Source organism: Denticeps clupeoides, chromosome 3, assembly GCF_900700375.1.
Source record: "Denticeps clupeoides chromosome 3, fDenClu1.1, whole genome shotgun sequence".
Lineage (NCBI taxonomy): Eukaryota > Metazoa > Chordata > Actinopteri > Clupeiformes > Denticipitidae > Denticeps > Denticeps clupeoides.
Genome location: NC_041709.1, coordinates 26,255,573 through 26,275,400, shown reverse-complemented (window position 1 = coordinate 26,275,400; position 19,828 = coordinate 26,255,573). Strand labels below are relative to the sequence as shown.

At 41.5% G+C, this 19,828-nt stretch overlaps 2 protein-coding genes and 2 long non-coding RNA genes across 5 annotated transcripts; 2 read left to right on the top strand and 2 right to left on the bottom strand.

Moving 5' to 3' along the window:
• Window positions 1-4,464: 4,464 nt before the first annotated feature.
• On the top strand, window positions 4,465-8,081 carry LOC114785520 (uncharacterized). The gene is made up of 3 exons (XR_003749071.1): window positions 4,465-4,923; window positions 6,880-7,082; window positions 7,184-8,081. It is a non-coding gene; the product is annotated as an uncharacterized LOC114785520 (long non-coding RNA).
• Window positions 6,561-9,586, bottom strand: sertad2a (SERTA domain containing 2a). The gene is made up of 2 exons (XM_028971821.1): window positions 9,485-9,586; window positions 6,561-7,669 (listed from the first exon to the last, which is right to left on the bottom strand). The coding sequence occupies exon 2, from the start codon at window positions 7,659-7,661 to the stop codon at window positions 6,774-6,776; it is 888 nt and encodes a 295-aa protein (XP_028827654.1). The 5' UTR covers window positions 7,662-7,669; window positions 9,485-9,586; the 3' UTR covers window positions 6,561-6,773.
• Window positions 9,587-14,153: 4,567 nt separating this feature from the next.
• rab1aa (RAB1A, member RAS oncogene family a) lies at window positions 14,154-17,288 on the bottom strand. 2 transcript variants are annotated; one of them, XM_028974976.1, is made up of 6 exons: window positions 17,031-17,288; window positions 16,143-16,215; window positions 15,964-16,059; window positions 15,790-15,885; window positions 15,207-15,338; window positions 14,154-14,951 (listed from the first exon to the last, which is right to left on the bottom strand). In XM_028974976.1, the coding sequence occupies exons 1-6, from the start codon at window positions 17,042-17,044 to the stop codon at window positions 14,754-14,756; spliced, it is 609 nt and encodes a 202-aa protein (XP_028830809.1). In that variant the 5' UTR covers window positions 17,045-17,288; the 3' UTR covers window positions 14,154-14,753. The 2 variants fall into 2 exon arrangements, with proteins under 2 accessions (XP_028830809.1, XP_028830807.1); XM_028974974.1 differs by lacking the exon at window positions 17,031-17,288 and having other exon boundaries at window positions 16,143-17,016.
• LOC114787150 (uncharacterized) lies at window positions 16,662-19,048 on the top strand. Its single transcript, XR_003749306.1, has 3 exons — window positions 16,662-17,298; window positions 17,749-17,852; window positions 18,440-19,048. It is a non-coding gene; the product is annotated as an uncharacterized LOC114787150 (long non-coding RNA).
• The last annotated feature ends 780 nt before the right edge of the window (window positions 19,049-19,828 follow it).

The window sequence follows — 19,828 nt, the reverse complement described above, 5'->3', positions numbered from 1 at the left end:
ACTTCATGTAACCACTTAAACCACATCTAGATTGTGGCAGCCAGAAACAAACTCTGGTTATGAGGCGTGTGGAGGGAAAAATGCATGGCCTGAACTTCTCACATGTTATTTGACCACCACCTTTGGTCATGAAACAATCAGAAGACAACTGTGTATCTTATGTCTGACCTTGTTGACACAAAAGCTGAACATAAGCTGATAAAGGGAAAGTTCTGTGACCTTGATGGGCGCCACTGTCCAAAGTTGTGTGAGCTTGTCTTTTGACCTTGTATGCCCCGAATGGTATAAAAGTTTGTGAACTGTAATCAGGGGTGGGAGTTCTTCTTCTGAGTCCCCCCCATGCACATGGTAAATAAAACTTGGACAATCACTTCAATTGACTTTCTTTATTGCAGCTCCCCAGATGGGAAAATTCCCACCTCAATTGGCGTGAGCTAAAAATATTCCACCTCTGAAACATTTAAATAAAACTGTAGAATCTAGAAGATTAATAAATCCAAACCCAAATTGATGAGGTAAATTGCATATTTGCTTTATTCTGTAGTCAACTGAATTGATAAGTAAAGGGGTGTCACTTTTCTTATTTGTTAACAGAGTACTCTGACGTGGGGGCTAAGATCAGGTTTAAAGTCCTGTGAACCAAACGATCTTGAAGATCGAGTGTGAAATAAGGGTGTGAGATAAGAGCTGGTTCCCCGTGAATCAAGACCACCAAGTGTGAGCCTTTTTTAAGATCAAAAATCATTCAAGTGAGAGTTAATTAGGCAAGAGCAAAAAAAAAACGAGAGAATTGTGAGGCATTAGTGCGAGATTCAATTAGAGATTCGTTATCTGTGAGCTTTCTTAGCAAGAGCAGTTGTTTTCGTTAGGCTGCGAATTCCCGGGCAAGATCGAGCAAAGCTGTGTGTGTAAATAAAATAAATAAAAATGGCAAAAGTGACACTCCTACTAGTTCTGAGTAAATGGTGGTTTATGTGTGTGTGAGAGACCAGATCTCCTTCTCTCCCTCTCTCCGATATGTGTGTGTGGAAGACCATTGTGGTGGGAAATTTCCCGTCTGGGGAGCTGCAATAAAGGAAGTCAATTGAATTGATTATCCAAGTTTATTTACCATGTGGAGTGTCGCCATTTCTTCCTTCTACACCTTATCCCTCTCTCTCTCTCTGATGTGTATGTGTGTGTCTGAGAAAGAGAATGTGAGTAAGGTGTGTGTTTTAGTGGAGGACCAGAGTTCTGATGAGTTCCCTGGTTTAACTGCAGTGCTGTTAAGAGGCGGGGTTCACGTTTCTCTAACTTCCTGTCTTATACTCGTCATTTTTGTTTAGATTTTATTTTATTTAAGAAGGGAGACTTCCCAGTGGCTGCACTGTTTGCCTCTGTCTTTGAATCCCACTTTGGCAGAACTCTTGGGCCTGCAGGCCTACCAAATCTGAAGCTCCACCCTTCCGCCCTAAAAATCATCACGACCCCTGCTGGAGCAACCGCTACAGGAACAACAGAAACCACCACGGCATGATGACGTCACTGCTTCGACTCCATGTGTGCAGACCATGGACGACTGAAGATCTTCTGAACTCTTCTAAGCACCTCCCAAATACAGATCGAGGGGGTGCAGCCATGTCCAGAGCCGTGAATGATTTCATCAGAGAATTCACACTGAAATGACTTGAGTCCCGCTACAGACACTGGGCAGATGTTTCAGTGTGTCTCGCTGACGTTCTGCACCACACCCAGGCCAGACAGGTTGAAGCAAGGGTCAAAGAAGACAAAAAAAAGAAAAAGATTTGACCCAGAGGGCCCAACTCATTCATTTGCTGCATGCTGCTGCCACCCCCTCTCCTCATCGTGGCACGGCCTGCTGTGGTCGAAGTGGTCATTGGGCGAGAGAATGCCCCGACAAACACAGAAGAAGAGGATTTGGCGTTACAACATTTTGTGTAAAGGACTTGAGCAGAGCCTGAATTGAGAGGAGCTTCTCAATTCCATTGCCCAGCCACTCCATTTTGCTGGTCAATATTTTCCTTATCATGGCCAGCAGGTTCTGGTACAGTTTGGTTTACTCCAGGAAGGACTTGGTTGTTGTGTAGTTGTAGCGCCATTCATTTCACTTCACTTGCGGCTACGCCCAGAGAAGTGTGTGTTAGAAGCAACAAATTGTTTACATATTTGAACATTCTAGCATATATTAAGACATTTTGTTACCCAGTAGCTGCTAAGTACTTACATTTGTTTTGTAGCTGTTCAACCCACCTTACTTGCATTAGAAATGGGCAGCTAAGCTAGGAAACAGCTAGTGTAGAATCTTTCTACAACTGGTGCTTTATTAAGTGTCTGTGTTAAGAAATCCATAACTGTGAAACAATGTTCTCTGTTCCTTTCTGGAAATGTCCATGCCCATTCATGGCTGTTTCTCTGTCTCTGCAGGGATTTTGTGGAGGAGTCTCTGGGCAGTCAGTATGTGACAGCTCGTGCACTGGATTTTGCAGTGTTTTTTGAGGAATCAGGACCAGCTACTCCTATGTTCTTCATCCTGTCTCCGGGTGTGGACCTCCTTAAAGATGTGGAGAAGCATGGTAAGTCTCCCCCGACAGCTATGTTGGTATTGTCATTGTACAGTTGCCTGGACAACAAAATTAGCTATCAAGGCCACAAAAGTGCAAGAAAAGTGACTGTACAAGATGTGAAAAAACAATTTAACAATGTAAGGTACAATTACACAATGTAAGGTACTAGATATATTGAGGGGGGGGGTATACAAGGGCATTATAAATATAATAGATTGGGTGGGGGCCTATGTAACATGCATATGTAACAAAAAATCAGTGCTCGTCCTTGGTCCTCAACAGGGTCTTCCTCTGCTGCAGCTCGTGTGGTTGGAGGAGGAGGACGCAGGAGAGGGGCCTGTGCATCCTGATGTAAAGAGAAGTCACCTTGTGCCTTTCCATTCTTCTGAAGACAGACAAATTCAGGAAGGGAATTATAAAATGAGGGTGAAAGTTAAATAATTTGAAATATTAATTAATAATTAATAATTAATTTAGCTGTGATGATCACTTTACTCTTCACCTTAAACCTTACCTCAGCCCTATTTTCTTATCCTAAACCTTACCCCCTTCTAAAGTCTATATCCAGGTTTTCTTTTTTAATAATATTATATTTTTTCATAAGAATATTATATACCACAATTCTCCCGATTGGAAATTGTACTTCACTCTTTTGATGTCACTCATTTATAGCACTTTTTATATGGCAGCATGCTTGTGTTCATTAGTACTTAGATTCACCTTAATTGCACTTAGTGATTCTTCTATATACTCTTCCCCTTTTTTCACCATAATTTATTTACATTTACAGCATTTATCATACTTCCTTATCCAGAGCGACTTACAGTCAGTAGTTACAGGAACAGTCCCCCCTGGAGCAACTTAGAGTTAAGTGTCTTGCTCAGGGACACAATGGTAGTAAGTGGGATTTTAATCTGCGTCTTCTGTTACCCACTAGGATACTACCAACCAAAATATAATGAATACATTAAAAATTATTTTATATTATTTTTTCTTGTGAGAGTTTGAACCCAAAGATCACTGTGCCAAAACACAAGATCAATTGTGGGTTTCCTGGAGGGATGAAGTCATTCACTGGTGGTTTAAGCAGAATCATGTTTATTGGCCAAGTATGTTAGCACACACACACACACACACACATACACACACACACACACTCTCACTCACTCTCAAGCAACACAGTACAATATACAGTAGAGAGCAATAATCGAGATCTTATTTACAGACATTCACAAATTATTACAGATTATAAACAGGACAACGGCGTATACATGAACAGTTTATGAGGATGACGGTGCCAGATGGAACTTCCTGCTTCAGTTCGCTGTGGTGTGCAAGCTTCAAGAGCTAAATGGCAATGTTTCAAAAACGGAGCAGCACTTCTTTCTAAACCTTTCCACTTACTCAGATCTCATTAATGAAATGTGTCTCGGCTCACTTCCTCTTGATAAGTCTACTTAATTGGGCAGAAATGGTTGTCAATAGTCATAATTTATATCCCTGCGCAAAAATAAATTTTTATTTAATTATTTTATTTGTGGGTTTTTTTGTCATGTCCCAAAAGTTTTCAAGGCCTTAATTTACAAATACAAAATTGAAGACTTTCAAGTTATGACCACGCAGGTATTCTGGTAAATACAAACCATGAGGGGCAGTGGTGTCCAATCGGTTAAGGAAGCGGCCCTGTAATCAGAAGGTTGCTGGTTCGAATCCCGATCCGCCAAGGTGCCACTGAGGTGCCACTGAGCAAAGCACCGTCCCCACACACTGCTCCCCGGGCGCTGGTCATGGCTGCCCACTGCTCACTCAGGGTGATGGGTCAAATGCAGAGGACAAATTTCACTGTGTGCACTGTGTGCTGTGCTGCTGTGTATCACGTGTGACAATCACTTCACTTATACTTACTTATACTTATGAGTTAGCATCCTACATTTTGTTACCCTGAAAGAGATGTGTAAACAGTCACCACTTCAACTGTACATTGCTGCAGTCATCTTTCCTTCTATCCTGACTAGTCTTCCAGTTCCTGTAGCTGACATACATCCCCACAGCATATACACTTATTCCATTTGGCAGAGGGGTTAGTTGTAATGTTTGTGTAATGTTTCCTAATCGTTTTTCTCCTGTGTTTACTTGTATAAAGCTGCCCTGTTCATTTCTGTTCACTGTCAGGTCATTGTTATGTGACATGTTCACATGTTACCAGATGTCCCCCCTGTCCTGTTCATCACCGATTAAACCCCGGTTTCGTGCGAATCCGTCCTTCTTCTTTGTCAAGTCTTCTCATCATCTCCGTTCACCTGCCTCCCCATGCCAAATGGCTGTGACACAGATGTCCTTATCCAGAGCAACTTACAAGGTACTTCTACATTTTCATTTACATTTACAGCATTTATCAGACACCCTTATCCAGAGCGACTTACAATCAGTAGATACAGGGCCTTTTTCCCTCCTGAAGTTGGTTTTGCTCCCTGTTTTGGATATTTGAGTTTGTAAATAAAATCTTTTTGTTTGGCATTTAAGATTAGTGTGATCTTTTCGGAGTGTTGGGACAGGGGAAAAGCAAATTACATTTACATTTTACATTTACAGCATTTATCAGACGCCCTTATCCAGAGCGACTTACAATCAGTAGTTACAGGGACAGTCTCCCTGGAGCAACTTAGGGTTAAGTGTCTTGCTCAGGGACACAATGGTAGTAAGTGGGATTCGAACCCGGGTCTTCTGGATCATAGGCGAGTGTGTTACCCACTAGGCTACTACCACCAAATTAGACATTGTATTCAGGTTTGTAGATATAAAGCTGCTATCTTAATTCATTTTGTTACTTCTCTTCCACCCCTAGACACGAGGAGAACGTAACATACTTAATTAAATTTTTTCAATACTTTTTCCACCTCTGGATGAACCAGCAGTTCGACACCTAACTGGCTGAAAATATAAGCGATGTTGCGGATGAAAGTAGACTTATAGACAGGTAAATCAATGACATAATGTAAATGACATCCGTTTATGTATAAGGCCCCATGTGTACAAATTAGTTTTATCAAATCATATTACATTGTAAATATTGTTTATATAAATACAGGCTCTCCTCCTTCTGAAGTTGCACAATCGCAGGGCAATAGGGGCACCGTAGGCCCGTAGGCAGCCCACCATATCCCTGAGGGTGGCTCTACTCAGACCAGTGGCTGCATGGTATACAAACCAGAGAGGTATGCTGTGGTCGTGCAATAGTTGGTTGTTATTGCCTTTATTTATTTATTTATTTATTTAATGGAATAGTTATTTCAGAATTATTTACCATATATATATATTTTTTTTAGAAGGCAACCCACACAGAGACCCTGCAGAGAGCATTTCAGGAGCTGCAATAGCAGAAACTGGTTTCTACGTCAAAGTGTGTTTAAGGACTAGATAATGTTTTATATCAGGTTTGTGATTATAACGTTCCGGACTACAGGTTATGAGCATTTTGATCAAACATTCAGTGTTTAAATTTGTAAAAGAAAAACAATTCAGTTTGACTATAAAATATCTCAACCAGTTTCCACTGTAGCAGCGACAGTTGCCAGCTAGCTGGGGAAATACCCTCTGCAGAGTCTCTGTGTGGGCTGCCTTCTAAAAAAAATGTGCTTCTTTGATCACTCTCAGTGTGTGATCATTGCACATTGTAATGATGAGGTGGATATACTGTCATAGTTCATTGTGGCTTACGGTGGTGTACAGCTAAAACTATGGTCTGTAAAGTGTATGGGAAAATTCCTATGGAAAACAAGTTCACTTGAAGAGCCTGTACAGAAATAGATTAATAATACTATTTCAGAATATTTACAGATTTAGCAATTCCACATTTTCTGAGCGATTCGGTTGTTACCTAGGAAAAATTTAGGAATAACACACATTTTACCCTGGAAGGTTCACAGGAAAGTGGTTACATATGGCTCAGTAGTGAAAAATGTTCTTTAAAAAAGACACACACACAAACTACAATACTACATTGGATCAGTCATTTAATATAAAAATGGAAAAACAAAATCCCTTTATACATTTGAGGACACTTGGCATAATAAATGTATTTTGTTTAGGAGCATAAATATACAGGTAAGATGAGCATGAACTAACTTGGCCCTCGGTGATGCCGGGTAGCTGAACTTTTCTCTAGCAATGAATTTTCTTCCGAAAAAATGTCTTTTCAATTTTGGTTACTCATGATCCAAACAGAAGCTTCATAATGTGGTCTAGTTCATTAAAATCCATTTTGAAAGGCTGACTCTGGGCCACGCCTGTTGATCCCAGCTCACTGTTGCCACAGGTGGACAGACTCCTTACAAGGTCCTCTGCAGTGGCCAGAGACACCACCTTGGAAGAGCCGGTGTTTGAAGAGCACAAGTTCAAGTCATACATGGATGTGTCAATGTCAGTAAAGAGGAGGTCGTCCATGACCAGGTCAGCCAGGAACCCTGACGAGGAAGCGAAGGAAAACGAAGATGAAGAGAAGACAGAAGCTAATCCCAGGTCTGCAGTTACGTTTTTTGATTCCACCAGTGAAATGTCAAAAGCTCTGTCTGTCTTTTTTGTATGGATCTCAGTACATTCCTGTCCTCCTGTTTTTGAAGGGGTTGGGTTTAGAACCATTGGAGGAGGGCAAGATTCATCCATATCAGGTGCATTGGCTAGAACATTGTTGGATCGAGATGCCTGGATACCATGATGGAGTCTGTCGTCCTCCAGGAAGGAAACTGGGCTCAAACGTAAGTCGGAATTCTGTGATACTGCTGATGGGGGGATGGTAGGTGCTGTCTCTTTGTGCCAGGGATCTGATGCACTTTCACCTGCAAGGAAGAGCCCTGGAAGCCCATCTTCTTGCTGGAACTCTTCTTTGATGCGACGCAGCGTGTTTGCTATAAGCACGTGCCGCTGGAGCCGCGGCTCCACTGCAGGCTGGGGGAACGGGGAGGAAAGTTTTAGGAGAGACAGGTTGAAGACCGTCTGCCTCTGGAGATTGTATGAGCAGGTCTCTCTGTCCACGGCAGTCCCACCCTCCTCATAATCTCCATCGTGCTGCAGCTTCCGCTTCAGGCCTTTACCCAACATGTGTTTTGCTAAAACAGAGACAGAGAAATATAATTTATTATCTCATTATAATGTCATAACGGGTGCTAACAGAAATTTTGACCAGAACCAAGTGGCTGCTCCTGTTATGGATTACTGCTGAAGATAAACTGGATGCTTTAATCCCACTATAAGCTTTTCAGTCTGGCTTCAGGAAACATCACAGCTTCATCAACAACCTCCTCACCTCTAGAAATATCAGCATCCTTATTTTCCATCTCAACAGCCTCATTTATTCTCAAATCTTTATCTGAATTTATTACTGGTATCTGCTTTCAATCATATTTAATAAACCGAAAGGCTCAAAACCTCCTGTTCCAGTCAATCAAGGTGTGTCTAAGGCTTTGTGTTGGGACCACCACTCTTCACCATCCACCATTGTGGACTCTGCTTCCACTGCTAAGCACCAACGCATCTACTCAGCTCGCTCCTCTATCTCTGGTCGACTATTCAAAACCAAGTCTTGGTTTTGTTCGATTTTGTTCCAGTTCCATAACACAGGCATTATTTTAATCACTAGATCTGTATTTTACTAAATCTCTAGGCTCTGGTCTTTGCTACCTAAATTTGCTGCTGAAGCTCTTGTTTCATCACTACCCACCTAGATGCCATGGCTTGCTGTTTGTTGAAACTGCTTGGCACCATTCCTATGTTCATTCCTGATTTCCTGCAAAATTCTCCTCCTGACATACAAATCCCTACATGCCCTTGCTCCCCAGCACCTATCAGACACACTACTCCACAATAAATTAGAAAAACCTCTCTTCTGAAGTCCAAAATTCCAAAGAACCTCCTAATATATCACATTTTCTCAAATGTATGTTCAGCAGCCTCAGCAGTTTTGTCTAAATTGTTGCTGTAGTAAAAATTACATTGCAGGCATCTGGATATGGGACTGTTAATTATGCAAGAAGAGACAGAAGAGGAAATCTGTTCTTTTTTCAGGAGGAAATCAACAATAAGCGCTACATGGAGAAGTGGAAATGATCACTAGTAATGAGACAGTTACACACGTGACCTGAACCCACGTGAGGATGTCCGGTGACATATGACTGATGCAGACTAAAACATTCAAGGACCTAATGATGTTGCTCTTATTATTCATATGAGTTTTTCCCATCTAAAATAATTTTTTTCATTTTATTATTATCATTAAATCATATTGTATTAATCATAAATGCTTCAACACAAATATAGAGGTATAGATTTACAACTATAGAAATAGTTACATAGTTCTGGCAGATTCCAACAATCATCGATAGATTTTTTTTGTTTGTTTAATGTATTGCCCATGTTTCACTGTAGTTTCGGTTTAAATGTCACAGCTCCGGTTTACCGAAAACGAAAGTCATGTGTGGGGGAAATTAGTCTAGATCGAGTTTAAAGACAGACACAAAAACCTATAATAGTCAAGAAGAACAAACCAGAGTGATAACAAGGAGTGGGTTTAAGCTTGACAACCAAAATGAAATATTTTAAACAAAGGAATTTAACTTATTCGTGTAAAAAAGAAAAACTGAGCCACAGATAAGTAAATTGTCCCGGAGCTCGTACTGGTGCCATATGACACTCGCCTGGCGACCTACCACAAAATGTCCGTCTTCCACCGAACACCACGACAGGATACACTTTTTTTTCTTTTAGATTTGATGTTCAGTCCAGCTATTATATTTTATAACCGTAACTTTCCACGGGCTTCTTCTCCCACCCGCAACCATCGCTGAAAACACCGAACAGTATCCCACAGACGAGCTTTATTTCCCCAAATGGACATGAAAGTAAAGAACAGATCAGGACGGACTCACCACATGTAGTCTCCGTCCAGGAATCACCATCAGACTACGGACTTCCACACCCGAGGAATCACGAAGACGAACAGCTTCGTTCCTCGCTGGGTGACGTCACACGCCCAGTCTGAGCTGGGTGACGTCACACGCTCTCAAACACAAGGTTTACTTACTTCGAAAGTGAGTGCAAGCTATGTGGGGACAAGTAATCTGAATCTGTCATTCGGGACAAGATGCTACAGACCAAGTTGAGGCAATATTTTTACAGCATTTATCAGACGCCATTATCCAGAGCATTTTACAATCAGTAGTGACAGGGACAGTCACTCAGGGATAAGTGTCTTGCTCAGGGACACAATGGTAGTAAGTGGGGTTTGAACCTGGGACTTTGTGCTCTTCTGGTTTGTAGGCGAGCGTCATACCCGCTAAAGTACTACACACCCAACTATCAAAACTGAACATGTATGCATGTTCAACAGCGATGAGTAAGAAGTCCTTCAGAATCTGGATTGACTAAAGAAGTCAAAATCCTAGAATTCAGCTTTCAGTTCAGGGAACCTCTGTGTTTACTGTGAAAGGAAACAAGAGTTTGAGGGATGTTCTCCTTTCTATTCACACTGGAAGATGCCTTGAAAAAGTATTCACACCCCTTGGTCATATTACAACCACAAACATAAATGTGTTTCTACATTTTAGGTGTACAGTCCCTGACAAAAGTCTTGTCTTATGTGTACAAATTGACCTCAAGTGCAGCTGAAATATATTTCTAATCAAGATTTACAAAAAAAGCTCATTTTATTCCCAACAGCTTTTGTAATAATGTTTCAGTGCATAACAAAACTGTCAAAAAGTATTCTAATATTCAAAGCTGAGTCAATTTTTGCAAAGACATAAGTGTTGTCGCCTTGTCATATGAGCTTCACCTGTGACTAATAATGGATCAATTAGGTCTCAGGTGTGTATAAAAAGAACCCCAGTACACTAGACCTTCACATCAACTGCAACTAGTCCTCTGCAAACAACCTAAGATTGACCCTGAGACTAAAGTGTTGATTATCAAGAGGCTGAAGACCAGATCCACTGCTGATGTGGATCTGGTCCACAATGTGTCTCAGCGTCAAGTTCAGAGGATAAAAAAAAGATTTGAAGAGACTGGAGATGTTTTTGACAAGCCCAGGTCAGGCAGACCCCACAAGACAACTGCTCGAAAAGCGCGTTTGTTGGCTCGAAAATCATAGACTAGCCCTTTCTCGAAATGACCTCCATGGTCGAATCAGTGCCCAGAAGCAGCACTAAACAAGACAATTGAAAAACCGTGTGGCATTTGCCAAGTCACACAGCCTGCTAAAAGGATGGAGGCTGGAAAAGTGGCAGAAGGTGGATTTTTCAGATGAATGTGTGTGAAAGATCTGCAGGGTTGAAGGCAACATCAATAGTCTGAAATACCAAGAAATCTTAGCAACCTTTTATATTCCCAACCATAAAAGAGGCCAAATTCTGCAGCAGGATGGTGCTCAATCACATGCAGTCCTTCAAGCTCATACAATATATTAAACTTGGATCTCACAGCACCATTACTTAATTTGCAGACATATATTTGTATTTGCAGTAAATTTGTTCAATTTCCGTATAGACGACAACTTTTGTCTTGCCAAAATTTGACCTTTCTGTCTTGATTGAATGATAAATCTTTTTTTTCACTGAAAGTAATTCATTCCAACGCATGAAACATCATTTGGTAGGGTTTTAGCTTTTCATATGAGCTATTTCTCAGTCAGGTTAATAGCAGGTGTTTCTACAAAATAGATAAGCGACAAGACTTTTGTCAGGGACTGTATAAGTGGTGATCTGACATCTGTTCAGCTATGCTGATGGTCAACCCTGCTCCACTCTGTCTGAGTGTCACCATTCAAGCCAGATGGCAGGGGGGAGGAACGCATCCCAGCAGCGGAGGAGGCTGATCGTCCATCTGACAGCGGCTCCATTCACTGCTCAGTGGATCCACAGATCAGATCAAGTCACTAATTAAAGGAGGGAGAGGAATGTTGATATGGGATTGTGAAGAGCTGAAGTGTGATTTAACAGCCAAGACAGCTTTCGTGAAGTGTGAAGTGTTCACCACCAAAGCAGTGAAAGAATAAGAGTAATAGCTGTTTTATTAATATTATTACTTATTTTGTCACTCAACAGAAAGATAGAGACAGACTGAACGGTGGAAGATGAATGAAACATTTTGAACTTGACTGCTGTTGTCTCAGTCCCTTGAGCCACAAAGGAGAAAAACCTGCACCCTAACGACAGCTGTGTCACACACACACACACACACACACACACACACACACACCCCGCCCCAGACCTGCCTCCTGCTGTTGCTCAGCAACCAAGAGCTACACAACTTGACCTCAGGCTGCCAACACTCTGTGCTTTTGTTTCCCACCTCCATGTCTGGCTACAACACCTGGCCCTCTATGCAGAGACACCCAGCATTTAGATCATTTCCATTCTTCACGAACCAGATGCACTGCCGGAGGGGATGGGAAACATAAATAATTTGGGAAGGGTGAACCTTTCACTTTTTTAAAAGCTAAAGAGCTAGAAAGTCCAACATGAGACAGTGTGAAACACGAGTCTATATTTAAATTAATTAACTATCAGAATTTTTTGTTGAGGTCATGCAACCCCAAATCACAAAAAGTTGGGACAGGGTGGAAAATGTGAATAAAAAATTTCAATAATTCACAAATTTCCCTGAACTTTTATTTCATTGCAGACAGTATGAACACAAGATAATTTGTGTTTTTTTTTTTTTTTATGAACATCATTTGATTTGTAAATAAACATCCATACTTGCCCTTCAGGCTTGCAACACATTCCTAAAAAAGTTGGGATTGGGGCAGGTCAGGGATAGTAAGGAGGTATAATAACTAAATAATGATGTGATTTGAAGCTGGTGATGTTAACAGGTGATTGCAATCATGATTCGGTACAAAAGCAGCATCGAGGAAAGGGCTACTCCTTTAGGATCGAAGATGGGCAGGGATCGCCAGTTTGCCACCAAGTGTGGGCAAAAATCTTGAACTAATTACTCTCAAGCACTACAGTACGTAGTTACATTAGGAAATGCCAGCTAAAACTGTACTGTGCTAAAAGGAAGCCATACGTAAATAAGCGCCGTCAACTTCTCTGAGCTCGGAGGCCTCTGGGATGGTCCATTGTGCAGTGGAAACTTGTGGTCCGATGAATTTGGAAGAAATGGATGCTGTGTGCTGTGGACCAAAGAGGAAAAGGACCATCCAGATTTATCCCAGATTTTGGAAATCTGTCCCAGAAGTCCAAAAGCCAGGGTCTGTCGTGGTATGAGGTTATGTCAGTGCCTTCGGCAAAGGTAACTTGCACTTCTGCAGTGGCACCATCAATGCTGAGAAGTATATCTCAGTTTTGGAGGAACAAGTGCTGCCTTCAAGCCGACATCTTTTCCAGGGACGCCCATTCTTATTTCAGCAAGGCAATGCCAAACCACATACTGTGCACAACCTTTTTTAGAATGTCTTGCAAGCCTGAATGGCAAGAACGGATATTTCTTTACAGCTCAAATGATGTCGACAAGAAAAAAAACATTAATTATTGTGTTCGCTTTTTCCACCCTGTCCCACCTTTTTCTGATTTGGGGTTGTACATTAGGCGACACGTTAATGCACTGACATAGTTGACAAAATCTGTGCTTTGTCAATAAAGGTGCTGTTTTTGAATGAATGGACCCTGTATGCATTTTGAACACATGATTATTCTCAATGTGTCACAAGGTGTTTCCCAGGGCTGGGCACACTATTCATCTAGAAGAGCAGTGGTGGCCTTTTTATAGGTTGCAGCAGAATTGCGTTGATAATGAAACGGCGTCCGTTTTTTTTTTTTTTTTTTCTCCCCAGGACTGAGTGAGTAAAAACGCAGTTTTCTTTGATTCTAAGCACAGCTCTCCTACGCTGCCAGTGATGCACCCAGCTTCTACAATACTCCTAGTTTTAAGTGGCTGCCTAAACAGGATATACTTGGTTTATTCTCCCTAACAATCCAGCAATTAGTCAATATCACCAAAAACGGTCTGCTTATGGTTTTACTTATACTTATTCTGTGATGGAAAGAAGCTGAATGTCATACATACATTTTCTTTCCTTGGTACTACTAGCTATAAAGAAATAGATCAAATTGTTTAATACACAAACTTCCAATAAAAAAAAAAAAAATCAAATTTGATTCCAGTGTGATCCAAGTACAAAAGGATGATTACTTGGGTGCAGTTAATTGCAGTGTAGATCTGTCTAATTCTCTCTGAATACAAACACTTTAATGCCTTTTTATGTTTATGTCTGACATGCATACCTGTAGTGCTGGCCCAGCCCGTCGGTCAATGTGGCCCCTAAGCTAAAAAGTTTGCCCATCCCTGGTTTAAAGGAAACAGGCCAGTATTCTATTAAAATGGCATGTATTAAACTTTTGTTTTTCTCACCATTTATTGAATAATTGACAGTGTGACAAAAGTCCCAATCAAATGCTGATACTATGCACATCTAACAGACAGGATGCCACCTCAGAGTACTTCTTCTTGACAGATTAACAATTTCTTACATATATAGTATATAAATATATACAGTCAGAATGATTCTTGCATCGACTGGAGGGTGAAATGTTGTGCTGCTGGTTAACAAAACATCAGATAACCTTTTTATTCTCATTAAAACCACATCTCCAGTAAAGAATAAGAAAAAAATAAACTGAGCAAATTTTGTCAGCAGAATTCAATTAATTCTGCCCATTCAGAGGGAAAACAAATCTGGCTAAAGCACTTGAATAAAAACGAGTGCTTCACTGGAACGGTTACAATTAACACATGGAGAACCTCGATTCCAACCCCCTTTTTAAAATGCATGCTCATAGTCCACAGAGGGGGGGGGAAACGGCTATTTTCTGGCAATAGTGGAGTAATGATGTGTGAGGTGCACTTCTAAGCCACTCACATATTCTTGGTGACCTGATGTTATCACCAGTGCTATGTATTAGAGACACTGTCTACATAACACTTCAAATTAGCACATCGTCCAAGCGGACTGGCCTTCCTCTTGCCAATCATTTGCATGTCATGTCACTTTATATGTGAATGAGACAATTTGCCCACTTTCCTTTCTGTCTCTTTCCTATTTGTCTAATATCCTCTGGCGGTGGGAGCATGATAAGATCTGATGTTCTTTAAAGGGGGCGGCGTTGGTGAAGCTTCAGAGCCCAGTAACTGGACTCAGCAACAACCACCTGAAGAGGTCTTGACTGGCGTACTTTGGATCTTCACGTTCGATTTTTCAGTGCCAGGAGCTGAAGCTCCCGGGCCCATTCGCTTTTTAATCTCGGCTGCCATGGTCATAAAGGACTGCTCCACGTTGGTCGCGTTCTTAGCACTGGTTTCCAGGAACGGAATACCTAGAGAGTCTGCAAACTCCTGGCAAAACAAATAAGCAACAGAAGTAAGGGTGGAATGTGTGGATCATGCTAGACAATTATTCCACCCAGGCAATTGCAATCACATAAATTTAAATGTGCTTACTTTACTAGTTTTAAATATAATACTAAGCCAAACGGATATCTACACTTCAGTCTAGTATGCTGTACATTTATTGATATAATAAAAAAAATGAATGCTGGGTATCAGTCATGGAACCAGGCTGTTTTAGTTACTGATCTCAAATCACATTACCTTGGCTGTTGTGTAGTCCACAACTTTTTTTGTGGTAAGGTCTGATTTGTTTCCAACTAGCAACTTGTTAACACTCTCACTGGCATAACGGTCAATCTCCTGCAGCCACTGCTTCACGTTATTAAAAGACTCCTGTTTGAGAGAACATTCACAGTCAATGTACGTAGCATTTCCTTTTTTCCATTTTGGCACACCATTAATGTTCAAGAAAAATTATTCCAGTTTAAAATGTGAAGTGATGGTCATTGTGAGACACTGCAGCACAGCAACAGTATGTGGGGACGGTGGCTTGATCAAGGGGACCTTGCCGGGGATATCACCCCGAAACCTTGATTTATGGATCTGTTTCCTTACCCGCTAGGCCACCACTCCCTGATCTTGCTTGGATTATATAACGCAGTATATTGAAAGAGATAATGGAATTTCCTTTTTGCTTTTAATTTTTTACAGATTTAAGCAAAAATAAAAACTAAGTACTTAAACAGATGACTTACTTTATTGTACAGCCCCAAAACTGAACTCCTTGACAGTCAGCATGGCAACAACAATAAATGAATGCTCAAATGACAATCCACATGCGTACCTGATCTGTGACATCATAGACGACAATAATGCCATGAGCCCCTCTGTAGTAACTGGACGTAATGGTGCGAAAGCGCTCCTGTCCTGCAGTGTCCCACTGTGCACAGTGTAAAAACACAGATATCAGACTCAACCCACGGGAATCTGCCGGCCACCTGGCAAATCAAGAACTTACAATCTGTAGTTTTATGGTCTTTCCATCTAATTCTATTGTTCTAATTTTGAAGTCCACGCCGATGGTGCTTATATAACTTTCTGTGTATGTATCATCCTACAACAGAAGAAATTCAGCGGTTACACTGAGCATTTTGCGACATAAATTCTGCTTCTACAAGGGAACAAATGTCTACTTACTGCAAAGCGTAGCAGAAGGCAAGACTTCCCCACACCAGAGTCACCAATCAGAAGAAGCTTGAATAAGTAGTCACTAGTGGAAGGAAGGGGGGGCATAATTGGCTGTAAAACGTTTCACGGGGAAAACGCAGGTGAAAAGCACAACGAAAAGTGAAACGCTTCCTCGAGTAAAGGCCGCAAGGAAATCATGTGATCCGCCGAGGAAATGGGCTTCCTATACCTGTAAAAGCCTCTGGTTGTTTTCTGGTTTTACTGTTAAAAATGAAATCAGACTCAGGCCTGCATTCTTAGTAACATTATTTTATATCAGCAAGATGCAAACCAGTAGCTGAGGCCGGCTGAGGCGACCGAGTTGGAAATGTTCTCGTTTGGCCTGACTAGCTTCACATTGTGAAGTAGCTGCCGATGCTATGCGGCTAGCTGGCGTGGCAGCTGGCGTCGTGTACATGCTTAATGTGTTCATTTTCCCACGAATGGAGAAAATGATGGCCGAGTCTTGTCGGTTTAATATGGGGGGGAAAACACACAATGACACGTCCGCTACGACGTGGCTTTCTGGTCTCTCGGCCAAGCATGACTCGTCCGTCCTGAAAACTCGGAGAGGAGGTCGCGAAAAGAGCGTCTGGCCAACAAATGACGCGTAAAAACACGGGTCTATGAAGTTACGCAACTACCACGGAGCGTCGGAACTTTTCGCTCAGGCGCCGGACAGGGCCATGCTAGCGTGTTAGCCGCCTGTCAAACATGTTAGCCTGCTAACTAAACTGCAACGCTAATATAACAACCGGCACGTTAACATCTGATGCCTATTCAACGTCGCACTCGTCCGGGGAAAATCGCCTTTTCTTGCGAGCGGTTGGACGCTTTCCTCGCAAACGAGATACTTACTACTCGGGGTTCATGTTTTGCGTGGAAAGCCCCTCTTCCCGAAGGCGCTAGGATTCGACTTGTGTCGCTGTGTGCGCGGGACGGTAAAGGAGCGTCAGGTTAGCAGCATTAAGACACGTTTTCTAGACAGCGCGTTTCGCAACAGGGTCCGAGCGAAGGCGACGAGGAGCGTCACGGGTTCTCGTCACGGACGCGCCTGCTACTCGTGGACGCCACCCGGAAAATCGCGTCACGCCTCGCAGTCGTGGAGCCTTCAATTGCTTCGCGGGTAAAGCGAGGGGATGTCGATTACATTTCTTTTAAGGAGAACCTGAAACTGACACCTGAATTGACAAATGACAAACTTTTGCATTTTGGTATCTTTATTATGAGCATTTTGACATTATTTTACTTTACATTATGGCCTGCATCTGAACTGAAGCTAGTATACTTAACATATTCAAATGAATACTGAGTATATTTAGAATATATTATTATATTGAGTGCCGGAAGTGAACAATATGCCATTGCTGCTATGACATAGAAATTCAGTAAAAAATTACGTCACAGCCTGTTCTTGTAAAACACGCATTTACGTAAAACAATGTTTTTGTGAGTTATTTTTCATATTTTATGAACACATCAGAACGTTTTTTCATCACAATCATCTGTTGACGAAACTGCATACAGTTTATTGTCAGATGACAGATTATTCTGTATTATTTCACCTCACCAATAGGTGGCTCCACCTCTGAGTTAGACTTGGATGACCTGGGCAACGCTGATAAAGATGAGGAGGAGGATATTCCACTCATGGCTACACCGTTCTTGTGGTCATTCAGGGTAAGACGCTGCTCTTGATCGTGTGACAATGACGTCGTTTCCTGTCGGCTGCTCCCATCGATGGTCTTAATTGTCCTGATGCAACCCTCCTCGTTTACACATCTACCTATGCCTCTAGTAATGAAAGTGGAAGCGAGTAGGGATGGAACCCGCTACTTTGTGGTCATCCGGTTCATAGCGAGTGTGTTACTCTCGTTTTGAATAGCCCTGTCTTCCAGTTCTGATACTCACGTATCGGCACGGGCGATCATTAGTCCAAAACTGTGCTGCAATGTGTGTTCTGACACCTTTGTATTAACTTTTTTTTCAGCAAGTTGAGCCACAGTATGTCTTCTGTCAGATCAGACCAGAAAGGTCAGCTTCCGACATATCAAACTCACTAACTCACTGCCAAGTGCCACTGTAACAAGGTTCTCAGTGAACATACAGTTATGGCTCGTTGGTGCATATAATCTGGAAATCAATTTATGTAGAGTGAAATGGAACAAATTGGTATGGGCGTAATACGAATTTAGGTTAAAAGTAGCGATGAATCCAGTTTATCACTAGATGGCACTGCAAGCGTTTCCGTCCATTTCACTTTTCAGGGTCATTGGTGACTGAAATCCATCCAAGCAGACCACGGGAACAACCAGGAACACTGGGGACAATTTTTTGAGGGGAACTCCCTAACCTGCTAACTAGATTCAATGAAGGAATAGAAAGAGAGAAACTTGCAGACATTGGAGTCCTGTACAACCTGCATCGGAGCACCAAGACTGGATAAGTTTGAATGGGGCTTGCTATGAAAGTTAGTGCGCACTAGATCCTCTCAATCTTTCACCAGCATCATTAATCACACGCAGATTAATTACAAAGGTTTGGCAGCGGATATTTCTGACTTGGTCAGTGGTACATGGTTTATCTTTTATTTATTTCCATTCAATTGTTCATCCATTCATCTAGACATTTTCTTTAGCAGACTCTTGTTCAGCCATCACATTTTTGTTTTGCTGTAAGCCTTATAATCATCAATTTTACAGATAAAGCCCTCATCTGCTGCGAGCTCTGGACAGGCTAGATGTGCCAGGTATTTGCCTCGTATCCTGGATGTGAACTTGACCCGACTTTGAACTCTTTGCATAGCCTCTCTGTCATGCTCTGGCAAATCTGGTTGGAGTACAAGAGACCAGCAGCTATTTTTATCGGTGCCTGATTACGGGGAATAATGAAAGAGTTACTCACTGAGGACCACAGTGAGGTGAAGAACAAAGAGATTTGGTTAAAACAATGAATCGTTTAGTGTTTAGTGCAGCTAACCAATTGTCAGGTGAGTGTAGGAAGTCTTGAAATGAAATAAAAGTTAAATAAAATCTCCCTGAAAGCTTGTTGTTAGTGTGTTTATGTGTGTTTATGTTGACTCCTAAAATGTACGTGTACAAAAGAAGAAAGTGTTTCTTCTTCTGATATTCATTGGCAGTGCAATGCTGCAACAAAAGCACCCTTATGCAAGTTTCTTATTATTGTTTTTATCCCTGAACTTTCTGCATTTCTGCTGAAAGGATAACCTTCAAGGTCATAAAAACATAAAAATGATCTTACAGTGCAATCATTTAATGTTCTTTACAGCTCAAAAACACATTTAAGTGTGAAGTGGCCAGTAAATGCCCCCCCCGGACAATGAATAAATTGGTTTTCATATTGAACTCATTAACAACAATGCAAGTGTTATGTCAGTGCATTTTTTAATCTGATCTCATTTCCCTACAGCTCCTTCAGACTTTTAAATACTAAAAGTGAATCAATATGCAATTCTGACACAGGCCCAATTATTATTTAAAGGGATAGGCTAAAAGTGATCATTGAGTTTTGCCATCACATGCATTATATCAACAGGCATCACATGGAGAGTCTAAAATGAGCTTTCATACTCATATGCACCTATCACAAGTGCACAAGGGGTGGCCATGGGCCATAATGGAAAAGTACAGTGTGCA

What these genes read in the sequence shown, in the direction of transcription:
- sertad2a (XM_028971821.1), bottom strand. Translation starts at nt 7,661, where the DNA reads ATGTTGGGTAAAGGCCTGAAGCGGAAGCTGCAGCACGATGGAGATTAT.
- rab1aa (XM_028974974.1), bottom strand. Translation starts at nt 16,238, where the DNA reads ATGCCCCCCCTTCCTTCCACTAGTGACTACTTATTCAAGCTTCTTCTG. An exon ending in GCCTTCTGCTACGCTTTGCA is followed by an intron (nt 16,060 to 16,142) that starts GTAAGTAGACAT and finishes CTTCTGTTGTAG; the next exon opens with GATGATACATACACAGAAAG. An exon ending in TCTATGATGTCACAGATCAG is followed by an intron (nt 15,339 to 15,789) that starts GTACGCATGTGG and finishes TCTCTCAAACAG; the next exon opens with GAGTCTTTTAATAACGTGAA.